At 43.0% G+C, this 26284-nt stretch overlaps 1 protein-coding gene across 4 annotated transcripts in view; it reads right to left on the reverse strand.

Moving 5' to 3' along the window:
• Positions 1-26284, reverse strand: part of RINT1 (RAD50 interactor 1) — a 31204-nt gene that overhangs the window by 1291 nt on the left and 3629 nt on the right. For 3 of the 4 annotated variants that reach the window (XM_008258337.5, XM_089328474.1, XM_089328473.1), the window contains exons 4-14: positions 25014-25255; positions 20601-20774; positions 20362-20511; positions 19655-19811; positions 16967-17077; positions 16646-16871; positions 15644-15781; positions 13955-14154; positions 4694-4908; positions 960-1140; positions 768-886 (exon numbers count right to left, since the gene is read on the reverse strand). In XM_008258337.5, coding sequence (XP_008256559.1) covers positions 768-886; positions 960-1140; positions 4694-4908; positions 13955-14154; positions 15644-15781; positions 16646-16871; positions 16967-17077; positions 19655-19811; positions 20362-20511; positions 20601-20774; positions 25014-25255 — 1913 coding nt within the window. Of the gene's footprint in view, positions 1-767; positions 887-959; positions 1141-4693; positions 4909-11218; positions 11484-13954; positions 14155-15643; positions 15782-16645; positions 16872-16966; positions 17078-19654; positions 19812-20361; positions 20512-20600; positions 20775-25013; positions 25256-26284 lie in introns of those variants that run through there. The other variant, XM_051848853.3, reaches the window with a different exon arrangement.

Consider the following 26284-nt stretch of genomic DNA (forward strand, 5'->3'; position numbering starts at 1 on the left):
CAGCGGAGGTGGCCCAAGTGCTTGCTTGGGTTCCTGTCACCTACATGGGTGACAAGAGATGGCGTTCCAAGTCCTGGTTTCAGACCTGTTGCAGCCAGCTGAGGAATGACACAGCAGATAGAAGATAGCTATCTCTCCCTCTGTCACTCTGCATTTCAAATAAATAAAAATAAAAGAAACTAAGTCCAACATATTTTACAGTGAGTTCTGGTAAATATTTTGAGATCACAGGTCATGTATTATTTTTATGTCCCCACTGTGCTCTGAACATACATTAGATATACAATGTTTTTAAAAAAATTTTTTTTTTTTTTTTTTTTTGACAGGCAGAGTGGTCAGTGAGAGAGAGAAAGGTCTTCCTTTTCCGTTGGTTCACTCCTCAATGGCCGCTGCGGCTGGCGCGCTGCAGCTGGTGCACTGCGCTGATCCGAAGCCAGGAGCCAGGTGCTTCTCCTGTTTCTTCCATGCAGGCGCAGGGCCCAAGCACTTGGGCCATCCTCCACTGCACTCCCAGGCCACAGCAGAGGGCTGGACTGGAAGAGGAGCAACCGGGACAGAATCTGGTGCCCCGACCGGGACTAGAACCCGGTGTGCCAGCGCCGCAAGGCGGAGGATTAGCCTAGTGAGCCGCAGCGCCAGCCACAATGTTTTAAATTTTTCACTTCAAAAAAAAATTTTTTAATTGGCCTCATTCTACCAAACATCTTGGAACCCTAAAGTTGTTAACAATTTAATATATCAACATGCATTGTTAATACTAAACTTACTGTTTAAAATAATTTTCTGGCCTCTTGCAATAGTGAGAAAACAATGGGAAGAGATTCCGGGTCATATCAAACTGCAACTGGGCTGCTCCTCCTTCGTTGAAGTGATTAGCAAGAATGATCTGAAACAAAGAAAATTGCCTTTACCAGTTGCCTTATAATCGCAGGCACCAGATACAGCCTATGCTTACTTACTTCTTGGTAGATGTATACGTCCAGCTTCTCTACAAGCATTTGCCAGAAAGTTTTGAATAGGGAGAAACAAAGCTGCTGCTCCAGCTGAAGTAAGCGGTCTCGTAACGTAAGCAGTAGCGGGCAGGCAGAACTGGACAGGGACATGACCGCCTGCTCCGACTGCGAGGGCAAAGACAGCCACCTGGAAGAAACACTCCTTTTTACCAAAACAGCTTTCACCCTTTTGTATTTTTTTTTTTTAAGATTTATTTACTTATTTGAAAGGCACAGTTAGAAGGAGAGAGAAAAAGAGATCTTCCATCTGCTGGTTCACTCCCCAAATGGCCTCAACATCCGGGGCTGGAGCAGGCTGGAGCCGGGATCCCAGAGCTTCTTTCAGGTCTCCCACACGAGTGCAGGGGCCCAAGCTCTTGAGTCATCTGCTGCTGCTTTCCCAGGATCAGAAGTGGAGCTGCTGGGCCTCAAACCGGAACCCAAATGGGATGCCAGCGTCACAGGTGGAGGCCTTACCTGCTATGCCACAATGCCAGTCCCATCTTCTTTGTATTTATTTTATTTTATTTTATTTATTTATTTATTTTGACAGGCAGAGTGGACAGTGAGAGAGAGAGACAGAGAGAAAGGTCTTCCTTTGCTGTTGGTTCACCCCTCCACAATGGCCGCTGCGGCCGGTGCACTACAGCCGGCGCACCACGCTGATCCGAAGCCAGGAGCCAGGCGCTTCTCCTGGTCTCCCGTGCGGGTACAGGGCCCAAGCACTTGGGCCATCCTCCACTGCACTCCCGGGCCACAGCAGAGAGCTGGACTGGAAGAGGAGCAACGGGACAGAATCCGGCGCCCCAACTGGGACTAGAACCTGGTGTGCCGGCGCCGCAGGCGGAGGATTAGTCTATTGAGCTATGGCGGCGCTGGCCTGTATTTTTAAAGTGTTAACATATCATTTTAAATCTGGGGAAGTATACTGTCCTGGGCAATGGTGGATAAGAAAAAAAAGTAAGGGGCGAGCACTGTGGCGTAGCAGGTAAAGCTACCACCTGCAGCGCTGGTCTCTCCTATGGGTGCCGGTTCAAGTCCCAGCTGCCAGCCCTCTGCTATGGCCTGGGAAAGCGGTAGAAAGCATGGGAGTCCTGGAAGAAGCTCCTGGCTCCTGGCTTTGGATTGGCACAGCTCTGGCTGTTGAGGCCAACTGGGGAGTGAACCAGCAGATGGAAAACCTCTCTCTTTCTCTGCCTCTCCTTTCTCTCTGTGTAGTCTGCCTTTCAAATAAATAAATAAATCTTTAAAAGAAAATAAGTCCAACATTAAATGCTCTATCAGAAAACATATGTACTTCTATTTATATTTTAGCTCTCAATTAAATTTCCTTTTATTTAGTGAGGATAAGTGTTCCTAGAAAATGCCCATATTTTAATGACTTGATATAAAATTTAAAATTTTAAATGTATATTTTAAGACATCAACTACTTTTATACTCTGATTTTCAGTAAAAGCAATGAGGACTAGTAACACCTCTGAAATGACCATACATACAGAGGTCCTGACTTAAATGGTTGACCTTTAGGGGCCAGTGTTGTGGGGCAGTGAGTTAGGCTGCTGCTTGCAACACTACATGAGTACCAGTTTGAATCCAAGTTGCTCCAATTGTGATCCACCCCCCTGCTAACGTGTCTGAGAAGGCAGTGGAAGACAGCCCAGGTACTTGGGCCCCTTCCCACTCATGTGGGTGACCTGGGTGAAGCTCTAGGCTCCTGGCTTCAGCCTGGCCCAGCCCCAGTTGTGTGGTCATTTGGGGAGTGAGCCAGCAGAAGGAAGTTCTCTCTCTCTCCCCCTCTCTCTAACTCTGCTTTTTTTTAATAAATAAATCTTTTTAAAAACATAGTTTGACTTAGAATTTTGCAATTTTATAATGATGTGAAAGCAGTGTGGATTCAGTAAAAGCACACTTTGAATCTAATCTTCCCAATGAGAGTAGCATAACACTAGGCAGTGACAGCTGCCATCAGGAGGGTATATAACAGATACTCTACTGTGTACTGTGTTGCTAAGCTATGATGTTTAGTAGGATAAGTATATTAAATGCATTTTTAACTTATTTCCAACTTAGTATTTCCAACTTAGAATGGGCTTATCGGGATGTAACCTCATCATAACTGGGGGAGCATTTGTACTCTGGCTGTGCTAGGATAAACACACACTGCCTGCTCTCAAGCATGTCTCATTCTTGGGGGTACCAAAGGTGTCCATGGGAATTATGATAGTGGAATAAATTGTACAATGCAAGCATGAACAAGGTATTATAATTTGTAAAAATTAAACTTTTTTTTAAAGGAGTTCAAAACTAAGTTCATTTTGGAGGAGGAACATTGAAATCCATGAATAGTCTCTTCTTTTTTTTCCATAATATGCATTTTCCACTAACTTTAGGAAAACTCATAATTTCTGATCCAAATAAAAAAAACTCTCATTGTTTATCAAAGAAAATTGCTTTCAACGAACATAAAAACATTATAGTACAACACAGCAGTTTCTTGATACCAAAGACATAACTATTCACTATCCTGACATGTATTGTCTACCCTACTTCCTTTTGTTCATCACCTATCCAAATCAGATTCATGTAGGGTGTATAAATAGAAACTTTCTAACAGAAACCTTGTAAGGCTGTATTTTTTTTTCTTATTAAAAATTAGCAATTAACATAATACTATCAGGATACTTTCTTTACCATGTGGAATCAACAAATGCCATTTTATTTAAACAGTCTAACTTACATAACTGTTGTTACTATTCCATTGCTTAAGTAAAGATTTGCATTCATTAGGAACTGATACCTGGCACTGTCAACTTTTTCTTAATTTTTCAAACTATTTGAGAGGCAAAGACAGCTAACTCCCATCCGCTGGCTCATTTCCCGAAGGCCTGCAATGCCTCTCAGCTGGGGCTGAAGCCAGAGCTGGGAATCCAACCACTTGATTTGTCATAGCTGCCTCCACAATCTGCACAGGCAGGAAGCTGGAGTCAAGAGCCAGAGCTGGGTATAGGCACGGTATGCGATGCTGGCATCCCAAGGAGCACCTAACTCCCAGGCCAAACGCCGCCATAAAGCACCTTATTTTATAAAATGAGTGACAGGCTAAGCTATTCAACCCCAGGTCATACAACAGCTTTTTTTTTTTTTTTCTTTTTTTTGACAGGCAGAGTGGACAGTGAGAGAGAGAGAGACAGAGAGAAAGGTCTTCCTTTGCCGTTGGTTCACCCTCCAATGGCCGTTGCAGCTGGCGCACAGTGCTGATCCGATGGCAGGAGCCAGGTACTTATCCTGGTCTCCCATGGGGTGCAGGGCCCAAGCACTTGGGCCATCCTCCACTGCGCTCCCTGGCCACAGCAGAGAGCTGGCCTGGAAGAGGGGCAACCGGGACAGTATCCGGCACCTCGACCGGGACTAGAACCCGGTGTGCCGGTGCCGCAAGGCGGAGGATTAGCCTAGTGAGCCACGGCGCCGGCCACAACAGCTTTCTTTACCAACAGTTGAAGACTAAATTATGATCAGTTTATTCTTATTAAGAATGTCCCAAAGAATATTTCACAAAGATGTCCAGGAGACACAGTTCAAGTCTGGAGTACAGAAGGCCCAATGCTGCTTTATCTAGAAACCCTGGGAATCTGACTTCATGAACCTACTATCTTAGCTTTACCAAGCTGGTATTAAAAGTTAATTTACATAGAGGACATACCTTTCTTTTTTATACAATTTTGCAGCATCTTTAACTTCTCTAAAAACATGGTCTACCTGACGGGTCAGCATGTCATGCTTCAGGCGCTCTAAGAGGTTAATCATGTCATCAAAGACAGAGCTCTCCATAGAGGCAAGCTGTCCCAGCTGCAGTTTACTAAGAGTATTATTCTCTGCAAAGACTTCCAATGCTGCCTGTTGCAGTTGTAGAAAGAACTGAAAGCAAAAACATGTTAGCAGGTTTAGTAGCATTCTTTTTTAACAGCTTGAAACAGAATTCATATGACATACAATTCACCATTTAAAGTACACAACTCAGTGGCTTTTAGTATATTCAGAGCTGTGTATCTGTCACCATAAGTTTAGAACACTGTCATTACCCTCCCCCAAAAGACTTATCTTTCAGCCCCAGTCCCCCCGGTCCCAGGCAGTCACTAATCTACTTTCTGTCTCTATGGATTTGGCTATTCTAGGCATTTATGTAAATGGAATTCTACAACATGTGGTTCTTTGTGATTGGCTTCTTTCACTTAGTATATTTTCAGGATCTGTCCACATTTTATCATGTAGTACTTAACTTCTTATTGTCAAATAATATTCCTTTACATGGAAATACCACTCTTTATCCAATCAACAGCTTAGAGACATTAGGGTTAGTTCTACTTTTTGTCTACTATAAAAAATGAATGCTGCTATGAATATTTATTACAAGTTCTTATGTGGACATGTTTTCATTTCTCTTGATATATACCTCGGAGCAGAACTGCTGGATCATATGTTGGAGGAGCTGCTAGACTGTTTTCCATTGCAGCTGCACAACCTTATATCCTCACAGGCTATATATGAGCATTCAAATTTCTCTATCCATGTTAACGTTTGTAGTACCATTTTTAATCCAGGTCTCTCACAAGGGATCAGGAACCCAAGTACTTGGATCATTATCTGCTGTCTCCCAGGTGCAGTAGCAAAAAGCTGGATCAAGCCGGCGCCGTGGCTCAATAGGCTAATCCTCCACCTTGCGGCGCCGGCACACCGGGTTCTAGTCCCGGTCGGGGCGCCGGATTCTGTCCCGGTTGCCCCTCTTCCAGGCCAGCTCTCTGCTATGGCCAGGGAGTGCAGTGGAGGATGGCCCAGGTGCTTGGGCCCTGCACCCCATGGGAGACCAGGAAAAGCACCTGGATCCTGGCTCCTGCCATCGGATCAGCGCGGTGCGCCGGCTGCAGCGGCGGCCATTGGAGGGTGAACCAACGGCAAAAGGAAGACCTTTCTCTCTCTGTCTCTCTCTCTCACTATCCACTCTGCCTGTCAAAAAAAAAAAAAAAAAAAAAAAGCTGGATCAGAAGTGGAAGCAGGGGCTGGCCCTGTGGCATAGCAGGTAAAGCCACTGCCTGCAGTGTCAGCATCCCATAAGTGTACCAGTTCAAGTCCCAGCTGCTCCTCTTCTGATCCACCTCTCTGCAGTAGCCTGGGAAAGCAGTAAGAAAATGGCCCAAAGACTTGGGCCCCTGCACCCACGTGGGAGACCTGAAAGAAGCTCCTGGTTACTGGGTTTGGAATGGCCCAGCTCCGGCCACTGTGGCCATTTAGGAAGTGAACCAGAGGATGGAAGACTTCTCTCTCTTTGCCTCTGCCTCTCTCTAACTTTGCCTTTCAAATAAATAAATAAATCTTTAAAATAAATTTTTTCCCAAAATAAATTACAGAGCACTAAATCATCTTGTCAAGGTGTTTTTGTTTTTGTTTTTGTTTTATCAAAACTGGATAGAATTCAGCAATAAATAGATCACATTAGGCATGTTCAGGGCATTAAACACTTGGTTACTCTTAGGAATTTTTAGTTGCTTTTTAAAGTCCTTGGAATGAAATTCATTAAGGAATAACATCTAAAAGCCATTTAGAGTTTTCTCAACGACTTCACAGATAATGGACAAAACAGGCAAACCCTAGCAACAAGGATTTGGTGCAACAGTTAAGACGTATCCTATATCTGAGTGCCTAGGTTTCAGTCCCAGCTCCACTTCTAATTCCAGCTTCCTGCTAATACACAGCCTGGGAAGCAGCAAGTAATGGCTCAAGTGTTTGGGTTCCTGCCTCCTAGCTTCAGCCTGGCCTAGTGCTTGCTGTTGTGAATATCTGGGGAGTGAAACAGAAGACGGAATATCTCTGTTTCTCTGCCTTTCAAATAAGAACATAAATTAAGCCTGGTAGTCAATTTTTTAATACATTTACTACTAAAATTTAGACTACCCAATATCAATCTAGACCATATCTGTGTGTCTGTCTCTCTCTTCCTAATCTTTTTGCATGGTGATATGTCATGGGCATCAAACTGCTTTAAAAAAAGTATGTAGGCTGGCGCCGTGGCTCAATAGGCTAATCCTCCACCTGCAGCACCGGCACAGCGGGTTCTAGTCCCGGTCAGGGTGCCGGATTCTGTCCCGGTCGCTCCTCTTCCAGTCCAGCTCTCTGCTGTGGCCCGGGAGTGCAGTGGAGGATGGCCAAAGTGCTTGGACCCTGCACCTGCATGGGAGACCAGAAGCACCTGGCTTCCGGCTTCAGATCAGCGTGGTGCGCTGGTCGCAGCACACCGGCCGCAGCAGCCATTTGGGGGTGAACCAACGGCAAAGGAAGACCTTTCTCTCTGTCTCTCTCTCTCACTGTCCACTCTGCCTGTCAAAATAAAAAAAAAAAAAAAAAAGAAAAAAGAAAAGAAAAAAATGTATGTATTTATTTGAAAGGACGAGAAAGAGAATGAGAGAGATGATCTTCTATCTACTGGTTCATCCCGCAAATGAACCCAGGAACCAAGTCTGGGACAGGCTGAAGCCAAGAGCCAGGAACTCTATTCTGGTCTCCCACATGGGTAGCAGGGGCTGAAATACTTGGGCCATCTTCCACTGCCTTCCCAGGTGCATTGAAGAAAAGCTGGGGCTGGCGCTGTGGCTCAACAGGCTAATCCTCCGCCTTGCAGCGCCGGCACACCGGGTTCTAGTCCCGGTCAGGGCGCTGGATTCTGTCCCAGTTGCCCCTCTTCCAGGCCAGCTCTCTACTATGGCCAGGGAGTCAGTGGAGGATGGCCCAAGTGCATGGGCCCTGCACCCCATGGGAGACCAGGAGAAGCACCTGGCTCCTGCCTTCAAATCAGCGCGGTGCGCCGGCCGCAGCACACTGGCCACAGCGGCCATTGGAGGGTGAACCAACGGCAAAGGAAGACCTTTCTCTCTGTCTCTCTCTCTCTCACTGTCCACTCTGCCTGTCAAAATAAATAAATAAATAAATAAAAATTAAAAAAAAAAAAAAAAAAAAAAAGCTGGGACTGAAACTGGCACTCCAGTATGGATGCCAGCATCACAAGCAGCAGCTTAACCGCTCCACACCAGTCCCCTTCAGGCCGCTTTTAACTAACATGTTTCTCCCCATTCTTTGGAACAGTACTACTAACTTTCCTTTGGGGAACCACCTGTTCCCTACTCTGAGACAATCTGATTCCAGTGGTGTGACCCTACCCTTTGGGGCCAAGGATGCACACCTAACTTGGTAATGCTATACCTTGGCCACACTATTGATTGTGCAGGGACAGACGTGTGAGAGACCACCTTTCCTGCTGAAATGACCACTGAGAGGAAGAAGCACTGCCTTTCGAGACTGTGGATAGACCATATAAGCCTGAAGCCCGTTATGGCCACACCCAGAACCAGCCTGAGACTGACACCCGAAATAATCAACTTTAGAGCAGTCAATCGAATGCCGAATCCAGAAAGTGATGTAATCAAACCCCTCAACCACCCCCGCTCTCCAACTTAGGCCAATCTGTTACCTACAGCTAAAAAACTCCTCATTCTGAATTATGGGCTTGGTACAATATGGCAATGGACAGCAGTTAACAGTGGAGAATCTGAAATGTGCAGAAGCAGATTTGTGTCCTTTCCTTCCGTCTTTTCCTAACTACATGATACTCAAGAGCTTTAAGGATTTCTAATTAAAGCATTCACAGGCTGAAGGACCATGATGAAAGGACTTTTGACATTAGGACAGAAATTGTACTATAATTAATGCTAGGCCACAGAATTCATTCACCACTTGAAAAGTCAACTCTGAAATCTGGTTATTTCTCTGTTGACAGACTAAGTTAATTCAGCATCAGATGATAAGTTTTCTAAGGATAAGGATGATGCTAATTCATCTTTGTTAAGAGACTGCAGCACCAAGTAAAGTAGTTAATGACGCTCCACAAATAATTTCATTGAAGCTAAAAATCTGGCCCTGAATGAGTCTCTTATTAGATCATCTGGCACAAGAATCAAGAATGATAATTTTCGTTTGATGCCATTGAAAAAGCCTAGCAGAAAATGGAGCACTATGGGGGCTGTAAGAATAAAATACTTAACTAAAATTAGAAACACCACACAGAAAAATACAAAATGAATGTATGCTGATTAGTAGACTTCATAGAGATAAATGCATTCATCATTACACTGCATACTATATTCCTTCTATGAGATATTTTATTTTCCTTGCTCAGCAGGACATTATACACATGGATTTCAGCATTCTTAAAAAAGCTTTAAATAGGGGCCAGTGTCATGGCTCACTTGGTTAATCCTCTGCCTGTGGCACCGGCATCCCATATGGGCACCAGTTCTAGTCCCGGTTGCTCCTCTTCCAGTCCAGCTCTCTGCTGTGGCCTGGGAGTGCAGGGGAGGATGGCCAAAGTGCTTGGGCCCCTGCACCCCATGGGAGACCAGGAAGAAGTACCTGGCTCCTGGTTTCAGATCAGCGCAGCGCGCCGGCCATAGCAGCCATCTGGGGGGTGAACCAACGGAAGGAAGACCTTTCTCTCTGTCTCTCTCTCTCTCTCACTGTCTAACTCTGTCAAAAAAAAAAAATTATATGCATATAATGTGTTAGCACTATACTACAAATTTTTGTCTTCAACTATAATTTAAATATGTTCTTGAGGCAAGATTCCAGCATTATATAAAGGAGTGCCTGGGTGCGAGTCCCAGACCCACTTTTTTTTTTTATTTTTAAAAAAGATTTATTTATTTGTCCAGACCCACTTCTGATTCCAGCTTCCTGCTAATGTACACATTCAAGGGTTGTAGGTAATGGCTCAAGTACTTAGGTCCCTACCACCCAAGTGAGAGAGCCAAATTGAGTTCTGAGCTCCTAGCTTTGGCTTGGACCACCCCCAGTTATTGTAGGCTTTTGGGAAGTAAATCCGAAGATGAAGATATCCATTTCTGTGTGTGTGTGTTGATCTCTCTCTCATTTCAAATGAATAAAAATTAGGGGCAGGCAATGTAGTGTAGCAATTAAGTCACCATTTGGGACACCCACCCAAACCAGCTATTTGAGTCTTGCACATGGTGTCAGGGACCCAAAGATTTGGGCCGCCATCTGCTGCCTTCCCAGCTGCATTACCAGGAAGCTGGATTGGAAGTGGAGCTGGGACTCCAAAAGGCACTTTGATATGGATGCAGGCATCCCAAGCAAATCAAACAGAGCTCCAGGCTTCCAGCTTCAGCTTGACCTTGCACTGGCTGTTGTGGGCATTTGGGGAGTGAACCAGAGGATAAAATATCTGTCTTCTCTCTGTCACTCTACTTTCTACCTAAATAATCTTTTTAAAATTTTTGATACTGTACAAAAATTTTAATAATTGCTTAATGTTTGGCTCACATGGCCACACTTGGAAACTCTTTTTGCTTAGTATACTGCAATTTTATGATCAGTCCTCAGCTATAATTTTTAAATATTGACTTTATCATGTTTTAAGAGTGATTATATATATATATATATTTTAAAGATTTATGTATTTATTTGATAAAGTCAGAGTTACACAGAGAGAGGAGAGGCAGAGAGAGAGAAATCTTCCATCTGCTGGTTCACTCCCCAATTGGCTGCAATGAGCTGCGCAGATCCATAGCCAGGAGCCAGGAGCTTCCTCCAGGACTCCCACATGGGTGCAGGGGCCAAGGACTGGGGCCATCTTCTACTGCTTTCCCAGGCCATAGCAGAGAGCCGGATCAGAAGAGGAGAGGAGCATCTGGGACTAGAACCAGCGCCCATATGGGATGCCGCCGCTTCAGGCCAGGGCATTAACCTGCTGTGCCACAGTGCCGGCCCCAAGAATGGTTCTATTTTAAGTCTTTGGTTAAATTAAAATCTCTTCTGCTGTTTTACTTTACTATTTTCATTTTGTGACAGAATTCTATAACATTTTATATTTATAATGTAGACTCATTTGCATTATCCCATTTATTCAACACTGTCAGATTTTTCACTGTTTAATGTATATTTTACCATTCTGTGGTCATCATTGTTCTATTAATGCTTTCTGTCATCAAATCTACTTTATGGATTGGAGTGATATAACCCAAGCTGATTTTTTCTTTTTTCTATTTGAAAGGATGAGAGAGAAGGATAGAGAGACAGAGACCGACAGAATCTCTCCTCTGTTGGTTCACTGCCTAAATGTTCACAATGGCAGGAGCTGGGCCAGGCCAAAGCCAAGAGTCTGTTGTCATGGTACTGTGGTTATATTTATTTATTTTTTAAAGATTTATTTATTTATTTACTTGAGAGGTAGAGTTACAGACAGACAGAAAGAGGGAGAGACAGAGAGAAAGGTCTTCCATCCTCTGGTTCACTGCCCAAATGGCTGCAAAGGCCGGAGCTGGGCCAATCCGAAGCCAGGAGTCAGGAGCTTCTTCAAGGTCTCCCACACAGGTGCAGGGTCCCAAGCACGTGAGCCATCTTCTGCTGCTTTCCCAGGCCATAGCAGAGAGCTAGATTGGAAGAGGAACATCCTGAAGATGAACTGGCACCCATATGAGATGCCAACACCACAGGTAGAAGCTTAGCTCACTACACCACAGTGCCAGCCCCTGTGGTTTTATTTTTTTAAAAAAGGAGTTACTGGGGCTGGTGTTGTGGTATAGAGGGTAAAATCACTGCCTATAATGCCAGCATCCCATATGGGTGCCAGTTTGTCTCCTAGCCACTCCACTTCCAGTCAAGCTCCCTGCTAATGACCTGGGAAGAGCAGTGGAAGATGGTCACCCATGTGGGAGGCCCAGATGAAGCTTCTGGCCCCTGGCCCAGTGCTGGCCATTGCAGCTATATGGGAAACAAGCCACCAGATGGAACATCCCTGTCTTCCTCTGTCACTCCCTCTCTTGCTGTAACTCTTTCAAAATACATTAGTAAATCTTGAAAAAAAATTTAAAAGGAGTTACTAATTCATTCTTGGTCTCCCACATGGGTGACAAGAACCCAAGTACTTACTTGAGCCATCACCGGCTGCCTTCTAGAGTGGTGTACATTAGCAGGCAGCTGGAATCAGAAGCAGAGCTGGAATTCAAACCCAAACAGTCTGATAATGGGCTGTGGGCATCCCAAGTAGCATTTTAACCACTGCGCCAAACACCCACCCCATCAAGCTATTTGTATCTTCACAGTGGAACTTAGATCAGTGATCCCAAACCTGAGTACGACCTGTCCAAGAGGACGGTCCTGGAGGCATTTTGTGGATGTTATCATAGTACTGTGCTTATGATTTTTTACAAAGGAGTTATCTGTTAGAGATAAAACTAAAATGTTACTATGGAATATCATGTCTCAGATCTGCTTCAAAGTAATCAAGTTTAGGTGGTGGCAGAGAGATGCAAAGAAACGAACTTGGGGGCTGACATTTTGGTGCAGTGGGTTAAGCTGCCACCTGGGACCATATGGGTGTTGATTTAAGTCTCGGCTGTTCCACTTCTGACCCATCTCCCTGCTAACGTGCCTGGAAAAGCAGTGGAAGATGACCTAAGTGCTTGAGCCCCTGCCGCCCATGTGGGAGACCTGGATGCAGTTCCTGGCTCCTAGCCTCAGCCTGGGCTGTTGTGGCCATTTGAAGAGCACACCAGCAGGTACAGATCTTTCTTTCTCTCTCTCTCTCTTACCTCGTTCCTGTAACTCTGCCTTTCAAGTAAATAAATAATGTTAAAAAAAAAATACAAAATTTTTGTAAGAAGCTAGGTAATAGGGCCGGCGCCGCGGCTCACTAGGCTAATCCTCCGCCTAGCGGCACCGGCACACCAGGTTCTAGTCCCGGTCGGGGCGCCGGATTCTGTCCCGGTTGCCCCTCTTCCAGGCCAGCCCTCTGCTGTGGCCAGGGAGTGCAGTGGAGGATGGCCCAGGTGCTTGGGCCCTGCACCCCATGGGAGACCAGGAAAAGCACCTGGCTCCTGGCTCCTGCCATCGGATCAGCACGGTGCGCTGGCTGCAGCGCGCCGGCTGCGGCGGCCATTGGAGGGTGAACCAACGGCAAAAGGAAGACCTTTCTCTCTGTCTGTCTCTCTCACTGTCCACTCTGCCTGTCAAAAAAAAAAAAAAAAAAAAGAAGAAGCTAGGTAGGGCCGGCGCCGCGGCTCACTAGGCTAATCCTCCGTCTTGCGGCGCCGGCACACCGGGTTCTAGTCCCGGTTGGGCCTCCGGATTCTGTCCCGGTTGCCCCTCTTCCAGGCCAGCTCTCTGCTGTGGCCAGGGAGTGCAGTGGAGGATGGCCCAGGTGCTTGGGCCCTGCACCCCGTGGGAGACCAGGAAAAGCACCTGGCTCCTGGCTCCTGCCATCGGATCAGCGCGGTGCGCCGGCCGCGGCGGCCATTGGAGGGTGAACCAACGGCAAAGGAAGACCTTTCTCTCTGTCTCTCTCTCTCACTGTCCACTCTGCCTGTAAAAAAAAATAAAAAATTAAAAAAAAAAAAAAAAGAAGCTAGGTAATAGCCAAATGGGTTCATTTTCCTATTCTATTTATATTTGTATATATTTGAATATAAGATACATAAATTAATATATTTATGATTCTTCATAATTTGTTATATTATGAACACATCCGAGAGGTATGAAGTATTATTCTATTTTCCTTAAAGTTTTGAATTTTATTGACTTTGACATCATGATTTAATCTTAGCCTTGTCAGTGATTGCCATGCATGAATATTTCCCACATGTGAAGTCCACAGAGGCAAAAGGTTCATTGTATAAAGTTTTTCATGAACGGCTTCTGCTTTTTTACAGTGCTTAAGTACTCTAAAATTTTAGGATTGTTTAACTATTTGAGGTTGATTAAGCAAAATAATGTACTTCAATCATACTTTTTAAGTTTGGCATCATTGTGATTGTAACATATTTTGCTTTCAAGAGATTCAACATTTGAAAGGGAAAACAGTTCAAATTACTAATGTATTACTTAATAAAGCACATTAACTCACAACATTGTCAGCCCAGTCTGCTAGTACAGTTGAGATGTAGTTCACGGCATTAAGAATCGCACAGTATCGAAAGCCAAGGGAAGCTCTAGTCTCTTCTTTCATCACTTGTGTTAACCGTATCCTAAAATCATCTACTAAGTCCTTCTGTAACTCCAAGAACTCCAGCTTACGGGAAGCCATGGGAAGATTTTTATACCTGTCTGTGGAGAAAGTTATGACTTATGAAGACTTTTGATCCAAGGCACAGTTACAGATTTTTCCTATTGACCTGCGTTAATGCCTAACCAAAAAAAAAAAAGTCATTCAAGTATGGGCCCATTTTTCCAATTCTGACTCTCTAAGAATATGGGTTTCACAAGTACATATATTTGTTAAAACTCATTGAAGAGTATACTTAATTTCTGTGCATTTCACCTTATATAAGTTAAACCTCATTTTTTAATTTTTTAAATATTTTTGACTGATTTTTCTTTAAAGATTTATTTATTCATTTGAAAGAGTTACATAAAGAGGAGAGGCAGAGAGAGAGAGAGAGAGAGAGAGGTCTTCCATCCGCTGGTTCACTCCCCAAATGGCCCCAACAGCCAGACCTGTGCTGATCTGAATCCAGGAGCCAGGAGCTTTTTACGAGTCTCCCACGTGGGTGCAGGGGCCCAAGGGCTTGGGCCATCTTCAACTGCTTTCCCAGGCCACAGCAGAGAGCGGGATTTTAAGTGGAGCAGCCAGGACTCAAACCGGCGCCCATATGGGATGCTGGCATTGCAGGCAGCTGTTTTACTCGCTATGCCACAGCGCCAGCCCCTAAACCTCATTTTTTTAAAGATACATGAAAAATTATATAGAATATTTAAGAAACAATTTAAAAGAGGGTTGGCACTCTGGTGCAGCAGGTTAAACCACTGCTTGTGATGGCAACATCCCATATAGGGATGCCAGTATGAATCCCAGCTGTTCTGCTTCTGATCCAGTTCCCTGTTATCACACCTGGGGAAGCAGCTGAAAATGGCCCAAGTACCAGACCCAGGTGGAGTTCCAGGCTCCTCATTTCAGCCTGGCCAGACCTAGCTGCTGTGTCCATTTGGGAAGTGAACCACTGGATGGAAGATCTTTCTCTCTCCCTCCCTCCTCTCATTTTGTCTTTCAAATAAATGAATTTTTAAAAAATTATATAAGCTTGGCGCTGTGGCGTAGTGAGTAAAGCCACTGCCTGCGGTGCTGTCATCTCATTTGGGTGCCGGTTTGATTCCTGGCTGTTCCACTTCTGATCCAGCTCCCTACTAATGTGCCTGGGAAAGCAGTGGATGATAGCCCAAGTGCTTGGGCCCCTGCACCCATATGGGAGACCCAGAAGCTCCTGGCTTCAGACCAGCCTAGCTCTGGCCATTGCAGCCATGTGGGGAATGAACCAGAGGACTTTTCTCTCTCTCTTGCCTTTGCCTTTCAAATAAATAAATAAATCTTTAAAAAAAAAAAAAAAAAAAAAAAAAAGTAGCTCCTGGGAGGCAACAACAATGGCTCAAGTGGATTCCTGCTACAATTCTAGAGACCTGGATTTAGTTCCCGGCTCTTAGCTTTGTGCTTGGCCTAATCCCAGCCATTGAGGGCATTTGGGAAGTAATCATCACATGAGAACACTTTCTCTGTCCCTCCACCTATCAAAATTTTTTAAAAATAAAAATGTATACTTACCAGTTATAACCAGGAGTAGAGTCATAAAAGTTTCTGCACAGTCTGGAACTTTCATTTCATCCACATCAGTGATATCCTTATATTGGGATACCCAGGCAGCTTCGGATGAAAGCATTGAGTCCATTTTTTGAAGAGCAACTGACATGAAGAAAAAAAGATTATGCTAAATAGGTAGTTGCAGGAATTCCTAATTTTTCAGCTCACAATGTCTTAATCAATGATAACTTTCTACAAACAATCTCACATTAATTGGAGTATATTTATCATGCTGTGTTTTAAACAGATATTTTACTCCTCCTAACCCCAAAACTCCAAAGTGTTATGCTGACTAGACAAACTATGGTACAGGCTAAGTAGGACCTGTCTGTCCCAAACTCAGCAGATGTTTAAACACTGATGTCTTACTGCTAACAGCTGACAGGCTGAGTGGAGACTTGATCCAATTGTGGCATCTGAGGGGTGGGAAGTGTTTAGACAGGGATGCGATGTTCTCAAAGTGTGGTTCTCCGAGAGTGTTGATTATTTGAGTTCAAGTTCTGCTTAGCTGTTCTGTCTCTGTTCCCTGGCTCACCATGCGATCACTCCACCACACCTGTCATCATACACCAGGCTATGGGACTGCCTCAACTGTAACTTCCAAACTGTATACTAAAATAAACCTTCTCTTTGCCAGGAAGTTCCTCTCAGGTATTTTAGTTAATGTAACAAAAAGTGGACTAATAAAAACTACAACCAGAAAGATCTTACCAACAGCAGAAATACCATGTGGTGAAAACCTACAACACAGTTATACACCTCACTGGCTTGATTAGTCCACTGTAGAAACATGAAGCGTACAATTCCAGGAAAAACTGAAGTTTCATGAGAAGAAAAAAGGAAACCCTGGCCAAACAAAATTTTGTTAGCTATAGTTCCTACCCAGAATTGGAGGAGGAAAACACCAAAAGTTATGTGCACAATAACAGACATTTCTTCCTACCCTATGGCCACGTTAGCACTTACATTTTCTCTCCACAGTCAACCACCTCTGAAAACAAGTTTCCTCTGACAGAATATGCATACAGTTAGCAAAGGTGCCAGGATAGCCATGAACACTGTGTAGCTCCCTTTCAAACAAGAGCACTTCATCCACCAAATGGCAGAAGAGATTGTCATCATAGAGTAGACAAGGAATGTCAGCAGCTAACTTCTCAAGAACAAGCATCATCAGACCCCGTGAAAATTCAAGCTGAAAGAAACATATAAACATGAAGTATATAAATAACGTGTTATTTAGCTATACATGTAACTCCAAAACTGAAACACTTAAGACTGAGTTCTTACCCTTGCATTTACTGAACAGCCTGCTTTGTCTAATATTGGCTGAATCTTCTCATCCAGGAATTGAGTGTGGTTTCCAATCCACATAAGTACCTGAGCCAAGTACCATTCAGGCTAGGGAAGGAGGTGAAATGGTTTGTATTCTTTAGTTATTTCAACTAGAAAGTTAGGATTAAATTGTTTGATTTAATTATATGCACAAAATGTTATATCAATTAGATAAAGATTTCTATATCTAAGACCATAAATTCATGCAAAGTTTACCAATCAAAAGTTTCCAAATGCACTCCCAACAAATTTCAAAAATGTAACTTAAGTCAACAATCATAAATGTACAATGCCATAAACATTTAAAACCTAGCACTTTACAGTAATATATAAAATGATGAGTATTACAAAGAACCAATGACCTCTATATTGTTTTTTGAAACAGCATTCCAAAATAAATTTTAAGCACCATGCTGGTCTGTATTACAAAATATAGCAGGTATACTTCTAGGTACAGAAAAGGAAATGTGGATACACAACATTTTAAATTGTCATTGCAGATGATTCTGCGAGCATTCCAAGTTTTGACAGACAGGGATTCAAAAGCATTTTTTGAGTGGTTAATCCCTGTTGTATGTTAGATGCTGGAAATAAAAAAATGAATAAGGGCAGCCTCTAATCTTTTTTTTTATTTGAAAAAATCTTTTTTAAAAAAATTTATTCAAAAGGCTTAGTTACAGAGAGAGGGAGATCTTCCATCCACTGGTTCACTCCTCAAATGCCCACAATAGCCGGAGCTGGGTTGATCCGAAGCTAGGAGCCAGGAGCTTCCTCCAGGGCTCTTACATGGGTGCAGGGTCCCAAGCACTTGGGCCATCTGCTGCTGCTTTTCCAGGTGCATTAGCAGGGACTCAAACTGGCACCCATATGGGATGCCGGCACTTCAGACAGTGGCTTAACCTGCTACACCACAGCACTGGTCCCAGCCTCTAATCTTAAGGGCTGCAAAGTTGTGGCTTAATGGCAGAACGCCAATTTCACTGCCATTACATGTCAAAAAGCTGGCAACATAACTCAAAATATTCTTACCTCAAATCATTACTACATGACCCAACTCTAGGCTTACTGCTTTGTCTCAGTAACTACTAAGTGCTCCTATTCTCTACCAAACCCCATCTAAAAAAGGAGACCCATAAAGTAAAATCCAACTAGAAATCCTTGGTACTCTGTTCCTTCCTGTGCAAACAGTTGCCTATCCCTTGATTTCTTTAAAAGTCTATAAACCCTCTAAGTTCCTTAATATATGACACATGCAATGCTTGGTATAACATGGTACTTAAAAACACTGAATTGAAAATACTTACTGAATCCCTGTTCCACGCACTATGTTAGCTGTGGCAAACCAAAGGATACATAAGGTAGTACCCTCCTCTTAGCAATTCCCAAGATTATAATTTTCAACAAATTCTATCAAATTTCATTGAAAACAGATGCCTGTAATTGTTTTCCAAGTCAAATTAAAGACAAATCTCAATAATATGCCCAATAAACTCCGTATAGTGCTTCAATTAAAATGTGATAACTTCCTCACAACTATTCCATCATTTATTCACATAATCGCTTGCAAAGCTATAAATCATTTTAGTATCAGCACCTCTATTCAAAAGCTAATGTTTTTCTATCTCTTGACTTTCCTTTTTTTCTCTTTTTTAAAGATTTATTTTATTTACTTGAAAGGCACAGAGCAGAGAGATAGAGCGTCCATGTGCTCATTCACTCTCCAAATTGCCCTAACAGCTAGGAGCCAGGAGCTTCTTCTTGATTCCTGCATCAGTGCAGAGGCATAAGCACTTGGGCCATCTTCTACTGCCATCCCAGGCACATTAGCAGAGAGCTGGATTGGAAGTGACGCAGCCAGAACTCAAACTGATGCCCATATGGAATGCTGGTATTACAAGCAGCAGCTTTACCTGCTATGCCACAGTGCCAGCCTCCTGACTGCCTCTTGTGTCATATGAATATGTTTATCCCTTGGTATATGCCAGGGTTTGGTTCCAAGACCCTCAGGGATACCAAAATCTGTGGATGCTCAGGTTCCTTATTTAAAATGGCCTAGTACTTGTGTTCAATCTATGCACATCTTATATACTTTAAGTCATCTTTCTATTACTTATAATAACTAATATAACACAAATGTTATATAAAGTGTTGTATTACTTAGAGAATAATAACAACAAAAGAAGTCTACATTTCATGACAGATGCAAATGTTGTAGATGCGGCTACATTGTACATGTAGCAGCAGTGAAACATTTTGAATCCACAGTTGGTTAATTCACAGATGCAGAACTCATGGAATATGGAGGAGCCATCTGCATAAATCTAAGAAGTGATCTGGATGTGAAACGCATGTGGACTCAGTTGTAGACAAAACTGCCACAGCCAATGCTCCAGCACACCCAAAGGCAAACTTGGGAAACAGGCCAGAGGAAGTTCTAATGAGTAGGCTGATTCCTACAACATTTCAACACACAAATCTCCAGTTACATCTATAAGGCAGTGACAAAACAGGAAAGAATAGAAATATGAACAGAGAAAAAACAAATGCAAACAGAGCCAGATTTTAACTTAAAACAGCAAAAGTATAGAAATCTTTACTATTTGCTACTAATAAAAACCAAGGACAAGAGTTGGCAAAGCTCACCTTGCTCATGACATTAGTTTGCCGGTTGCCTCTGAAGTGATATCTGAACCTCTTCTGAAGGGGTGTCAGCATGATCTGGATCGGCAGAATGATAGAAGGGGAGGCAGGAAGGGCATACTTCTCTGGGAGTTGTTTTGGCTCTGTAAGTAATTCATCTCTGACATAGTCAAGTCACGGAAAAGGATCCAGAGACATATGAACACTACATGCACACACACACATTTATGCATACACACACAACAAATTTTTCCAACAAATGTACCAGACACTAAGTTAATTATAATACTACTAAGTATTCTAAATTAAATGAGTCCAGTAAAATACTAAAAAATTGTTATTAATTTGTAAATATTTAAGATGAAGAATAGCAATAAGGAAATAAACTTAAGTAAACATTTGATAAAATTAACACTGCATTGCTAAGTTTTCCTCCCAACTGCCCATTTGTTCTGTTGTCTCAAGAAACCTACATGGGATTTGAACATGTGTCAGTCAGTCATATCTCGGCACTCTTCCTCACAGCCCTCGCAACATGCACAGTGTACTCCACAAGACAACAGTGTACCACTCAATAGGCATTTACCGATCAAATCCAAAGCTAGGACTCCCAGGTGGCTCCCTGGCCACTTTCAAAACCTTTTACTAAGTAGCCAAAAAATATACTCTAGCTAGAAGTGTTGTCAAGTTTCCAAATCTGACAAAGATACGAGGTTTGTAGTTTCAGAAGCTGACAGAAGAGTGTCTCCAGGTTGCTGTAAGTTTCAGGGGCACTAGCAGGTCGATTTAAGCCAACAGCTTGAGACTGGGGGGGTACGATGAATGGCCAATTAAGCTGCGCTAAAACTTCTTCAAAATCACTGGAACATAAAAAAAAACACATGTCAGTATGCTACCGTCAAATATCCATCTGAAAGCAATTATGATGAAATAAGGATAAATTCTCCACCTTGTAAGCTTGTCCTTGAGAATTTTATGCCAGAATTTAACGGTGGCTCTCATGAAACCAAGAAGATGAGAACAGGATGATTCCTTAAGCTTGATGTCAAGTTCTGCCATAGACACCAGAGTAGAGGCTGCCTCTGGCACATTATTGGTCATTAGATATTGCTGAATGTTATCACTGCAAAACAAAGTCAACTTTAAGAAGAGTTCAGAATCATTTCAAATTCAGATTTTCAGAAAAATTGCTTCTCAGCCATGTTTTATATAAAGGTATATCCAAGTAGGAAGCACCACCCTGAGGTGGCTTTTTTGCTGATGCCCAAGTCTCTCTGTTTAGAACCCTTCTAAGAGCAGCAGCCCATGTTCAAGACGCTTCCCTCTATTCTTCCTTTACCAGTCTTCCCAATACAACAGACGTCCTATGTCACATTCCCTCAGGCCCCACTCATGTCTGGTAAGTCTGCCTTTGCAGAAGCTTTCAGTATCTTAATCCAAGGGAATAACTGGTAGCATCTGGTAAGGTCAAGTGTGATAGTCTTCAGCTTGTCCAGATTTGCCCAGCTGAACTTGACTTCCAACTTCAAAGAAACAGAATTCCCAACCAAGAGTTGTATTATGTGAAAACAAAGACTACCATGTCTAGGAAATGTACAAATGTTACAAAAGAATATAAAATGTAAAAGTAACCACAGAATATAGAAGTATTGCTTTTGAAGATGGAATAAAATAGATCTCTATCCACACAACACCGAAGCATAAATGACACTGAGAGCATAGGAAAAGCCAGAGTAATGGTTTATTCAGAGTGACATTACTGCACTGTAGTATTCAAGAAACAGCCAATAAAGAGACGCTAGCTCTAGCAAGAAGAAACTACTTTTTGAAAGAGAGGAAGTACTACCAAATTAAAAACAGGCCATTGGAGGGAAATTTGGAAATGAGGAAAATCTCAGCAGTTAGAAATAGAGATGTTATTACAAAAGACCTAAGGGAAAGAACATATTATTAAACAGAGAGAAATGATTGTGCTCTGGTTGACTATGAATTTGATTCCTATTTCTGAAATGACTCCCTGGGCATATTTCCCTTTTAAACAATTCAGATGTCAGAAAAGATTATTAGTAACTATAGCCCTAATCTAGTTAATCTATTACGTTGGCTACCATAAGAGGCTTTTTAAAACAATTTATTGAGGTTAGCATTTGGCATAGTACTTTTAAGCTGCTGCCTAGAATGCCCACATTCCATTTTTTTTTTAAATGTCTTGTGACTTGTTTCATTTTTTAAAAAATATTTATTTATTTATTTCAACGTCAGAATTGTGGAGAGGCAGAGGCAGAGAGACAGATAGAGGTCTTCCATCCACTGGTTCACTCCTCGAATGGCCCCAAGGGCCAGAGCTGTGCCGATCCGAAGCCAGAGCCAAGAGCTTCTGCCTGGTCTCCCACACAGGTGCAGGGGCCCAAGGAATTGGGCCATCTTCTACTGCTTTCCCAGGCCATAGCAGAGAGCTAGAGCAGAAGTGGAACAGCTGGGACTTGAACCAGCACCCATATGGGATGACGGCACTGCAGGCAGCAGCTTCACCAGTGCCAGCCCCCACTTTCCATTTGAAGTACCTGGTTCAAGTTCCAGATTCACACTGCTGATCCAAATTCCTGCTAATAAACATCCTGGAAGGCAGGAGATGATGGCTCAAGTACTTGGGTCCCTGCCACCCTCATGAGAGACCTGGATGGAGGTCTAGGCTCCTGGTTTGACCTGGCCCAGCTTTGGCTAGTATGGGCATTTGGGGGATAAACCAGCAGGTAAAAGATCTGTTTCTCTCTCTCTGCCTATCTCTCTCACTCTCTGCCTTTCAAATAAATATATTAAAATTCCTTCAAATTTTATAAACAAGAATGGGATGTTCTAAAAAGCCGATGTCAATTTCTAGAATCACTGGTAACACTACAATTTTAAGCATATAACTATAAATGTAAAACTACTCATATATGTAAAATACAAATTTTCTTACTGTACTGATGTACAATTCTTTAAAATTCTGGAAACATTTACCAGACAAAGGTATATGTAGTATATGTATAACATAACATTAAATGTGTTAACCATCATAAACTTAATATCAGACTGTATGACTCCTGAATGATATTTCTCTGTCAGGTTTTCCAGGCAACATTAATGGTTGCTGAGAGCTTTGCACCAAGAAGGGTTAAAACAAAGCAAAGATGGGACATTTTAATTTGGAGAGGCTGCCGTACCATAGAATGAAGCCAAATAATCTGCCAATTTAGGTGGAAATTTAGTTTGTTGCAAAGGCCATTCTACCAGATACTAACCATAAGTGTTATATGTGCAACTCAAAAGGAACTATGGGCAGGGGATGGGCCTAGTGGAGAAGACACTGGCTAAGATACCCACATTCCATCATGAAGTGCCTGGATTCAATTCCCAGCTCTGACTCCTGATTCCAGCTTGCTGCCACAGTGGGCCCTGAGAGGCAGCAAGTAATGGTTGGGTTCCTCCCACCCATGTAGAATACCTGGACTGCGTTCTTAGCTTCTGGTTGCAGCCCAGCCCAGTTCTAGCCATTGTGGGCATTACGAGAGTGAACCAGTAGATAGGAGCTTTCTCACCTGTCTCTCTCTCAAATAAATTTTTTGTTTTTTTAAGATTTATTTATTTATTTGGGGTCAGCGCTGTAGCACAGCAGGTTAAAGCCCTGACCTGAAACGCCGGCATCCCATATGGACGTTGGTTCTAGTCCCAGCTGCTCCTCTTCTGATCCAGCTCTGTGCTATGGCCTGGGAAAGCAGTAGAAGATGGCCCAAGTCCTTGGGCCCCTGCACCTGTGTGGGAGACCCAGAAGAAGCTCCTGGCTCCTGCCTTCGGATCAGTGCAGCTCCAGCCATTGTGGCCAACTGGGGAGTGAACCAGCGGATAGAAGACCTCTCTCTCTGCATCTCCTCTCTCTGAAACTCTTTCAAATAAATAAAATAAATCTTTAAAAAAGAAAAAAAAACTACATTCAAATCTTAGGGACAGGCATTCTGGTGCAGCAAGTTGTACCACCACTTGGGATGCCTATATCCCATGTCCAGAGTGCCTGTTTGAGTTGCAGCTACTCCACTTCAGATCCAGCTTCCTGCTAATGCATCCTGGGAGGCAGAGGAAAAGGCCCAAGTGCTAGGGCCCCTACCACCCACATGGGAAACCTGGATGGAGTTCTGGGCTCCTGGCTTCAGCCTGGCCCAGTCTTGACTTTTAATCACATTTGGGGAGTGAATCAGCAGATGGATGATCTCTCTCTGTGCCTCCCTTCTCTGTCATTCTGACTTTCAAATAAATAAATAAATCTTTAAAAAAAAATCAAATGATAGGGGCTGACAGTGTAGCATAGCAGGTTTAGTCACCACCTGTGATACCATCATCCCATATCATAGCAGGTTTGAGTCCTGGCTTTTCCACTTCCAATCCAGCTCCTTGATAATGTGCCTGAGAAAGCAGAAGTATTAGGACCCCTGCCACCATGTCAAAGACCTGAATGAAGTTTTGGGCATCTGGTTTCCACAGGGGCCTAGTCCTGGCCCTTGCAGCCATGTGGGGAGTGAACCAATGGATGAAAGATTTCAGGGGCCGGTGCTGTGGCACAGCGGGTTAAAGCCCCAGGCTGCAGTGCCAGCATCACATATGGGCACCGGTTCTAGTCCCAGCTGTTCTACTTCCAATCTAACTCTCTGCTATGGCCTGGGAAGGTGGTAGAAGATGGCCCAAGTCTTCGGGCCCCTGCACCTGCATGGGAAACCTGGAAGAAGCTCCTGACTCCTGGCTTCAGATCAGCTCAGCTCTGGCCATTGCGGTCATTTGGGGAGTGAACCTTTCTCTGGCTCTACCTGTCTCTGTAACTCTTTCAAAGAAATAAAAATAATAATAATAATTCTTAAAAAAAAAAAAGTAGAAAGATTTTCATTCTCTGTTTCTCCTTCCCCATGACTCTGTCTTTCAAATAAAGTAAATCTTAGAAAAAACTTTTAAAAATCAAATGATAAAGAAACCAATCCATTTCATTAACTGAGCATTTCTTACACTTAAAGTATTCAGGAATACCTATTATTACAACTGAGAGTTCATTACTTAGCATTATAAATAACAGTTTTTATCATGTGTTTAACTATGAGACTTAAAATTTTAACTTAGATTACTTTCTTTCAAATGCAAATTAAGCTCCCTGAAAAGTTTATGTTCATTCACAGTAAAGGAGAAGAATCATTATCATAATGCTATTTTCATAACAACTAGTAAAACTACATTATTATAATCCTTAATTAACTCAATTATTTAATGGTGCACATGCACTTTCTAAGACAGATACCTCAAAGGAAAATAATAATTATGAGAACAAAGAGGCTTATTTTACCTTAGTTCTTCAATTTGTGAAATCCACTTAAGGTAAGCAAGATGCCGTTCAATCTCTTCAATTTGGTTAATCATGGCCCCAAGCCCGTCCATCCAGGGCTGAGAGGCCAGTAAATGGCTGTTGATGGAGTGCAAGAGATGCGTTTCTTGCTCCAGAAACTGATTGAGGAATTGCTTTGACTCTTTTGCATTTTCTAAGGCACTCTGAATTCGTTTAGGTATTTCAGATGAAATTGTAAGTACCTGGCCATACCAAAAACAAAACAAAACAAAATCTAGCAGCAATCAGATACAATTTTCACAGCCTTTTTTCTTAGTTCATTCCCTTTAAAATATTTGTTTGTTCCAACAGAACTGAAAATTGTCCATTAAAAACTTCAGAAGAAAGGTTTGATTTCTCCAGTTTTGTGCCAAAACCAAACATAAATGGCGTCATGTGAAGCACATATACATATGTACATACATGTGTAGCGAGGGGCCTACCATACCAGTCCCCAGCAAGCATCCAAGGATCCTGGGTTCGGCCCTCCCAGAGGGTACACTAAACATTTTCCTTCAAAAGCAGATGAGGGGTCAGCGCCGTGGCTCACTTGGTTAATCTGCCTGTGGTGCCAGAATCCCATATGGGGGCCAGGTTCTAGTCCCGGTTGCTCCTCTTCCAGTCCAGCTCTCTGCTGTGGCCCGGGAAGGCTGTGGAGGATGGCCCAAGTGCTTGGGCCCCTGCACCTGCATGGGAGACCAGGAGGAGGCACCTGGCTCCTGGCTTCGGATCAGAGCAGCTCTGGCCGTGGCGGCCATTTGGGGGGTGAACCAATGGAAGGAAGACCTTTCTCTCTGTCTCTCTCTCTCTCACTAACTCTGCCTGTCCAAAAAAAAAAAAAAAAAAAAAAAAAAAGCAGATGAAGCTCTGATTCTAAAAGGCTCAGCATCTGTATTTTATTCAAGTTCCAAGGTGATTCCCATATAAGCCCTGGCTGAAAATCACTGACTTTAGCAGGATAATATCCAGTTAATACCTTTAGATATGGCATTTATTAAATGGATTTTTCTTAAGATAAATGGGAAAGCATAGAAGAATATTATATTGTGCATCAGGATAGTATACAGAGTATTAGAGGAATTTCAATTCCATCAGATCACATTGGTTACTTATTCTGAACGCTGGGCTGGGTCAGGGACATAGAGGTAAATAAGACACATTATGCATCCTTAAGCTGTCTGGTAAAGAAGGGAGATGAATGCAAGCAATTCTGATAGTTGGGATCCAGGCAC

This window comes from Oryctolagus cuniculus, chromosome 3 (genome assembly GCF_051225735.1).
Source record: "Oryctolagus cuniculus isolate XC-2025 breed Fujian yellow rabbit chromosome 3, ASM5122573v1, whole genome shotgun sequence".
In the NCBI taxonomy this organism is placed as follows: domain Eukaryota; kingdom Metazoa; phylum Chordata; class Mammalia; order Lagomorpha; family Leporidae; genus Oryctolagus; species Oryctolagus cuniculus.